Source organism: Antrostomus carolinensis, unplaced genomic scaffold (genome assembly GCF_000700745.2).
Source record: "Antrostomus carolinensis isolate BGI_N321 unplaced genomic scaffold, ASM70074v2 scaffold1686, whole genome shotgun sequence".
NCBI classification, from domain to species: Eukaryota; Metazoa; Chordata; class Aves; order Caprimulgiformes; family Caprimulgidae; genus Antrostomus; species Antrostomus carolinensis.
Window position 1 is genome coordinate 106,906 of NW_010323723.1, and position 8,644 is coordinate 115,549.

Below are 8,644 nucleotides of genomic sequence, written 5' to 3' on the forward strand. Positions count from 1 at the left end.
AGGAGAGACTTCTATAGTGAAGAAATTAACCAAGGTCAACAACACAGAGGCTGTGGCATCACTCATGCGCAGAGGCTTGTCACACAGTTCCTATACGTCCTGTTTTAGCCCAGTGGTTACTGCTCGGACTGATTGGGCACCGAGGGAGCCCACTGTACAGCACTGCATAGCCAGGCAAATGTATCTTTGACTTAGAGATCTCACAGCCTAGGATAAATAGTAGTTCATCCCTGCAACAGAGTAAGACTGCAGCAAGTGGAAATGTTTCTTCTCTTCATGCCACATCCCAGCATTACTCCAATGTCATAAGAGAATACAACTGTAACTCATAATATTTAACAATAACTAGATAGGCAAAGAGAAAGCACATTTTCGTTCACTGCATTAGACATTAGCTTTTTGTTTAAGCAACTGAGTTGAAAAATCAGTTTCCTTCTGGTTTTTTTCAAGAATGCCATTTGTCTACAAAATTACTAGAAAACACTTCAATAACATACGCTCTACATAAAATAACTGAGAAGCTTTGACAATGATCAGCTCCATCCTAACCTGGACCTTAATCCAGCCAACATTTGTAACTGCTTTTCTGAGAATGCCTTCTCTTTCTTGTCACTGAAATATTGTCAACTCTAACTATTTCACATCACATCTTAATTAGTGTCTACCCTAAAACCTCAGTTTCTGTAGGCAAGTAGTTAAAATCTTAGTTTCCCTTTGCAGAGTGTCTAGGTCTCATACTTGCAGCAAAAGGCTTTGAAAACATGAATCATATCAGCCTAAAGAAAGAAAATAAAAAACCCTCAAAGGCACTTTTTTAGCAAAATTCTCACAACTTTTATGACAAGCTTATAATCTGAAGAGGAGAGGTGTCTGATTCATGATTTCTAAGTCCTTGGGGTTCAAATGTAAGGATCCTTCTTCTCCTTCCCTTTCCTCTTCTGCTTTTCTACTCTAGTACTTTGCATGAGGAATGAAGATGCCCAAATTTCTGGTAGAAATCATCTTCAGCACAATTCAGAGCTTCCTCATCGATGTAGACAGCTGGTCTCCGAGAAGCCAAAAAGTACTGCACTTTCCGCAGGCTCCATCCCTTCACATACTTCAGCCAGCCACTGACAGCAGCTGTAGACCTGCCGACGCCAGCATTGCAATGAACGTAGACAGTGTGTCCATTCTCCAGTAGCCCATGCAAGAGGTAGACAGCTTGTGGTAACATCTGTATTCTTCCTAAGGTTAAAAACAAGGCATGTTCATTTGCATTTGAGAAAGCTAGGCTCATGGCTGAGATGATTATGTCTGTACAGCCTGATGCACTGTGAATCACAATAGCAAACCCGACATATTTTGGTGGTCTTTGGTTTTTGTTTTTTTTTCAAATGACCTTCTACCCTAACTTTTGTTTCTTCTGGCAACATAGATTTGGATTGCACAAAATGTGCAAAATGCCCCGAGTCTTCTCTAAAGATATATTCAAATTAACACTGAACATGTGTGGCATATTCATTTTCACAGGGACTGAGATAAGGCAGCACAAAAACACAAAAAGCACATCAAATGGTACATCTTACATAGCACTGAGGTTAGCAAGTCAAAAGTGCAATGCTTTTTAGTACCAGAGGTTTGTGAAGCTACCTATGTACTGCTGCTTTCCAAAACATTGTAATGAAGGCCATTATGTCAATAACAAGGGAGGGAGGGAGAGCAGAAGAGTATTTTCCTGTAAAAATTAATACTGTTACAATTTAATTTTGTTCTAAGTATACAGTTAAACAACACAGAACAGTCTTTCTCACTCCCAAAGGGATGACTATACCATATTTCCTGATGTCTTTCTCCCTCTTACCCTGGGAACTGAAGCTGCAGATAACAGAGCAGAACTTTTCCTCATGGCGCAGATGAGCACTGACATTAAGCCTTCTCAAATCCCTGGTTTAAGGTCTCTTATCTTCCCTGATGTCCTATTACTGATACGACAGTCCTCTACTTGTGGCAGCAGTGTTTTGAAAGCACTCACTTTGTGGGCTACTCACTCAAAAACACACTCACTTTCTAACCTACTGGTTGGAAATAAGATTTTGAACTGAGCATTTCAACAGGGGAATTAAAAATAATAATTTATGTTTGTTACAACATGAGGTTCTATAGATATTCTACATTAATTACAAATAATTATATAAATTACTCTATTCAGATAATTTATCCCAGTATCAGATTGGGATACTATAGTTAAAGAAAAAAAAATTATTGGGGGAAGAGAATAGCAGAAAGGGGCATACAGAACTGTCTCTCCATTTTTAACCAGCAACAGTGGCAAGTTGTCCTTTTGTACAAGATTGCAGTCTTCCACCTACACAACATATTTTCATTATACAGCTGAATTCAAGCTGAAAGCAAAAACAGTCAAGAAGATATCAGTGTTGGATGGCTTCAATCTCAGACACACATATACTGCCAGACACAAAGTACTTTAGATGGCTTCTCCGCCTACAAGAAAATCTAAGTTATTTGTTAGAGACAACACACACACAGAAATTATACCTTGTGCATTCGCCATATTTTTACACAAAGTTTACACAGAAAAAAAAAAACAACAGTCATGAAAGTGACAGATTAGTAATTCAAAGGGTTTGTTACTATGAATTTAGCTGCAAGAGTGGCCGAGCATTACCTGCGGTGCTCATGTCTGGGGTTGGCATCCAGACATAAGCAATACCTTCCTCTTTATACAGTTTCATGAGGACATCAGGGCTCATGGGTTCTGGGTATCGGTTGCAGCCCCAGGAATTCTGAACAATGTCCCATTCGGTCTGGAAGTTCATCACAGCCGTGACACCCAGCTCATGCTTCAGCTTGATGGTCACATGCTCCAGCTGCCGAGGGCAACTTCCCAGCCAGACGTTTGGCAGAATTCTAGCATTGAGAAAACGTTGCAGTGGGATTGATCAAAATATCTTAAGAAAGAAACTGCCAAGTTCAGCAGCCTTCCAGCTCCAAACCTGCTTAGCAACATCACACAAACACTGATAAGTGCAGCACTTTCATGTCATGCAGTAAGCAGCTTCTTATTTCATTACAGTTTAGTTGGTAATGTTTGATGTTAGAGATCAAGTTCCTAATCTGCCACAAAGAGTGAGATGGTCTCAGAAAAAATTCAGAGCATAATTAGTAGCATAGATCTCCAAGGCATCCATCAGCAAGTTTGCAGTAGCTTACTAACATCACCGGTTAGAGTAAGAAAACTCTGAAGATTCATGCAATTTGCACAAAAAAAAAGAGACCTAAAAGATTCACATGATCCAGATCTGAATTACTTTAGTAATAATTCAAATACATAGAACATTTGTAGCTACCACTATAATGAGGAAAGTAGACAGAAAAAATACCCCAACTTAAACTACCCTTCTGTGAGGAAACTCAAATATATTTGAGTAATTTTCTTCTAATTTTTCTCTGCTCTTGTGTAGTCTAGTGGGAATCAAATGCAAGATTACAATACATGTTTAGCTTCCCTCAAGGCCTGAAGAATCAGAAATTTTGCAAGAAAACACGAAAGAGATGTGTAGGATGGATGAATGTCCATATTTCTGGTATCTAAATCAAACTTAAGAATTCCATAGTTTTCCCATTGTTAACTATGATAAAACTATTTTATGTCTCAACAGATTTTGACATAAATATAAACTGACTATTAAGAGGTTTGTTTCCATATAAGAATTTTTAATCTGCACACACAATTAAAGTGACAGTACCTACAATAGATTATTTACATGCACAATTTATTAGTGATCTACTTCAATTTTTTTTTGTTTGTATAAATTTCTGTTGTGAACATGCAGTCCACAAACTACACAAAATATCCCTGCAGCTGAACATACAATTTTGTAAAGATTATTAACTGCAAAAGAATGAAGCCAATCTACAACAAAAGCAAGATCCTCAAAAATAAAATGTCTGCCATGCATTTCTTACTAGTCTTTTCCAATTTTAATCACAGGAAAAAATAAGAAAAGTTGTATGTTTATTCAGGAGCAGTTAGTCATATAAATAGCACTTAAATCATCACGTAGCTATTTCCATTCCAATACAACAGTAATGAGTGCTTACTAGTATTTAATTAAGACCTGTAATTGGCAATGATTAAATCCTGCTATGTTACCACTGAAAGATTGTCAAAAAGGAAAACTCAAATCCAGGAAGTACTTATTATTATTGTTTCCTGTATTTTGGTTGTATCCACAGTGAGTTACGTGCCAGCCACACAAACACAGTCTTCGGCCTTAACAGCCCCTTTGTCAGTACAACAACAAACTTGATCTCAGTTTATGGTAACTGAGTCACAACTTTCTGGATCACAGATAATGAATGAAAACCTGAAAATTTAGATAAATCTGTTACGTAGCAAATCACCATTTCAACCATGTTGCTCTGACTGTGAGATCAAGTGGAGATGTGACTTAGTTGTTTCACATCTACATTCTGGTCTAGAATGCAATGAGAGTATTTCCCACTCCTAATCAAAAACACATTTGTTCCTAAGCAGGCAGGAAGCTTTGACCCAAAATTTCAGAAATTAAGATTTACTCCTTGAAGTAATTTCCTTTGTCACTTTTCTTACGCTTCTGAACACTACCTTTCTAAAGGAGAGAAGACATGAAAAGGAAGAAGTTTTAATACTCAGGCTCTGGATTTCTTAAACTACAAATTAAATCCAGTTCATTTACTAAGAAATACCAATACCCAGTGGACTCCATGGCAACTTGAAGGAAATACAATGAAGCACAACAATTGTGTATTACCACTATATTCAAGACACAATCCCACATGTTGGTCCAGGAAGGGAGCTTCACAAAATTACCCAAAATCCATCATAATCAGCTCAGGCATTCCCACTGACCAGTGGGATTAGGGAAGGTCCACTGCAATAATTACTTTGCTGCTTCACTTCCCACATGCCAGCCCCACACCAAACCCAATCCTAACATGAAAGACTGAACCCTGTCAGGCTTCTGCTGCAGGAGTCCGTCGCAATGGTTAGAGCATTTCAAGGTGATGAATGCAAGTTAAAGTGCCCCACAGATGCTGATGAATGGCTAGAGATGAGCAACGCTCACAAAAATCCATAGCAGGGAAAGAAAAATGGCAATATCACTAATACCTTATGACAATAGGAGGATACTCTTTCAAGAACAAGAACATTAGTATCCTTCCTTCAAAGGCTTTCCTGGAGACTCATACATATGTAATTCTTGTGATATTTTGGGAAACATCTAATACAGAATGTTACCTTGAAAGGAGAGCAAAAGCATGTTTTCTAGCATTTGATAGAATCAGGAGCGACTAAAGGGTTCCCAAGATAAGTAAAATTCTGGGTAGTACTCTTGCTTACAGATAACTCCATGCTTTATATTTTTTTCCCCAATGATTACTTACTGGGTGAATATCACAGCTGCGCTATCTGCAAGACCACCGGGATACACAACATGTGTTTATTCTGGTTTTGTAGCCTAAAGGGTCTTGTTCATGACAAGACCTCCTGTATTTCTCAGTAACAATTGCATTTACCAAAGAATCTGATGAGTTTTTACCACTGTCTAAAAACGTTCCCTATATTTAGTCAAACTAGTGACGGCATTCAGGGAATGATCAAAACAGCATATATAGGACAGACAACTCTGTGAATTATTTCTCCAACCAGGTCATAGAGTTTAGCCTTTGAGAGGATCAAGATGCAGCCTTGACCTTGGTCTTCAAGCCCCTTATTTACGCACCTCCAAATGACTGTAAAGTCTTGGTCTTGCTGGACAAGGCTTAACTGCTCTTTTACCAGGAAAACAGTCTATGCAGAAAAGAGTACTGCAGAGCTGTCCTATCAGCCAATTTATGTAAAAATCCTGGGATAATCCTACTGCATAGTACCTATGTTTCTGTTTAGCTTTATCTGGTTCATACTTTGACTTTGTCTTACATCAGAAGGAAAGAATGAAAGGGTCAGCGCACGTGCGAGTACAGAAACTGATGAAGAGTTTAGCAGCTATATTTTATATATAGATTTTTGTTAGCTCTACTGAGTGCTCAATTACACTGAGGACCAGTACATATCAAACAAAGCAAGAAAGTGGTAATTTTATTTTTACATCTGTTTCCTCAATCGTACAACTTTTCATTTTCCTTTCCCAGTGTGGCCTTTCTTCTTTAAGTTGCCTCTGCAATTCAGTAGGTAACTAGATTTTAGTCACAAGAGTATTTGGCATGGGAAAGAGATCTCTTTTACTTCTCCCCCTCAACTGTCATGTAATAGTGCTCTGAGCTCTCCAATAGCTGCTGCTTTCCAGCTCACATGTGGTTATTTTCCAGCTGTAGATTAAGTGATCCCTACATACAGTTCAAAAACATATAAGGATTATGTGTGATGAATAAACCTATAAACTTTTCAGCTGTTAACCCCTGTCATATTTCCTAAATATCACAACAGGATGATGTTTCAACAGAATTCTACTTAGAATTCTGTTTTAACATAAAAACAGTACTTTTTCATCGTACCTGTTAACTCCCTATGTTACTAAGGATAACAAAGCACTCTCGGTCCCAGAAGACACGGTCAATTCAGTCACAGACAGTTTATCAATGAAGAAATCACCTACTGTAACATCAAAAATATTCAGATAACTTCAGAGATTAAGACTTGTAGATTGTCTAAAAGCCCTTTCTTTAAGGCTACTTTCTTCAAAGTTATTTTCAGCCTGCCCTACACTTCAGTTCTGTATCAGTAATACAGAGATAATATTTACCTACCTGAAGGGGACATTTGGGGATTAAACGAATGAATGAATGTGAGAATCTTGAATTTGTGGTAACAAGAACTAAATGTTGGGCAGGTGTTTGCTCAATTTACTTGACTTACAGAGCCCAGACTGAAGGCTGACATGTTAAAAACCTGCCTTTTGATTTGTAAACTGAGAAAACAAACAATGATTTATCATTACCAGGGAATAAGGAACACCCCGAAATCACTTGCACAGTTATTTTCCAGCTGTCATCACACTTAAATTATTTTAAATGATGCAGATACATATTGCACTGGGTTGCTTCCCCCCAGGACCCTGCACAGCCAAGGTTAAATTATAACAATTCACTATGAATGCCTCTGAAAGAACAAATGCATTCCGTTTAATCAATGCATGCAAATAGTCTTCCCATCCCTAAGGAGAAAATGAGTCTGAGGCAATGAAAGATTAGCATTCTGATACTGATCCAGATTGTCATTTTCAGGGTAGAGGAAATGTTCCCAAACCATGACGCTGCGTACCTTTGAATCTTAGACCTCCAGAGAGAGCACAAAACCAACCCAGGACTATAGCTGTAGGGATCCAATTCACAGGGAGGGTGACCTGCCCAAGGGAAGATACCTGGTTACCACACCTGGCTGTCAGCTCCTCCTCCATGACACAGGTGTCTATGCTTCTTCTTAAGCAGATCCTGTATTACTTTTGTTGATAATTTTTAAGGCAAATGGGCACCAAATTCAAGTTTCCTTAAAATGCTGAATTGAAGCTGGGATGACTCTGGCTCTATTGCCAGATCTGTTCAATCGTCAGTGTACTAGGAACAGGTATCTTACAAGCTCTCCTAGAATCAGTCAACCTTTCTAAGGAGCAACAGTTCTTACAAAAAACCATAGGATTCAAGCCTTTGGGGAACACATTTCATCAGAACATCAGGTACAATATTTCAGATGTCCTTTTTGCCCTATAGTTGCCAGCTTTAATCGAGAAAGAAGACTTTGCCAAACTAAGCAAAAATACTAAGGTATTTTTCATTGGTTATTGGCAACAGAGTGATCCATCAACCATTCAATCTGTTTATATCGGTAATATTTTTGACCCAGGTCCAGAATATTGTTTTAAATTAAAAGTGATGGATTCATCCTTCAGTGCCAGGTCAAGATGTAACCTGACATTAAAGCTTGAAATTCACTTCCGTTGTCTGCACCAGTCTTCCTTAGATCCCACTAAGCATCTGATGACAACAAGATGAGCACTAATACACACACACATATATATATATATACATATATATATATATAACAAGACAGAGCAATTTAGCTGAAACATCAAACAAAATAATGATTAAATCAGCTATGTCCTCCCTTAAGGCTTTTATTTCCTAAAGGTGTAGCATGCAACTACAGCTACATGTCACTTGCAGCAAAACTTATTCTACATTCCCAGAAGAGCAACATATATAATTGTCAGCCTACCTCTAGCATTTTGCAATGCTCGTATGCATACAGAGTGGTTTTTGTACTGATGTAGTGTTATTACCCCAACACCACTATAAGCAAGGAACCCAAGGGGAATGCAGGCCTGAAGTACAACTCAGTTAGAGATGGTTTTGCAGCACTGTAACTACTGGAGGCTGCTTCCAATTACAGTGCATTCCCATTTCCTCCCCTGATGGCACCAGAGTAGCAAGTGGTTCAGAGTTTTTTGATAAGGTGGATTTAAAAAAAATTATGATCTGTCAGAACCAACAGTTTGCATTGAAACTTCCTACTTTTAATCAAATCTAAACTAGTTCAAAGACCAAGTGTATGATGAGAAATAAAGGGAAACAGAGGGATGGCAGCAAAAAAATCCTACCTCTC

At 38.2% G+C, this 8,644-nt stretch overlaps 1 protein-coding gene across 1 annotated transcript in view; it reads right to left on the bottom strand.

Moving 5' to 3' along the window:
• Positions 1 to 946: 946 nt before the first annotated feature.
• EPM2A (EPM2A glucan phosphatase, laforin) overlaps positions 947 to 8,644 on the bottom strand; it is a 25,806-nt gene continuing 18,108 nt past the window's right edge. Inside the window, exons 2-3 of the mRNA XM_029085616.1 lie at positions 2,669 to 2,910; positions 947 to 1,227 (exon numbers count right to left, since the gene is read on the bottom strand). Of these exons, the coding sequence (XP_028941449.1) occupies positions 947 to 1,227; positions 2,669 to 2,910 (523 nt within the window). The remainder of the gene's footprint in view (positions 1,228 to 2,668; positions 2,911 to 8,644) is intronic.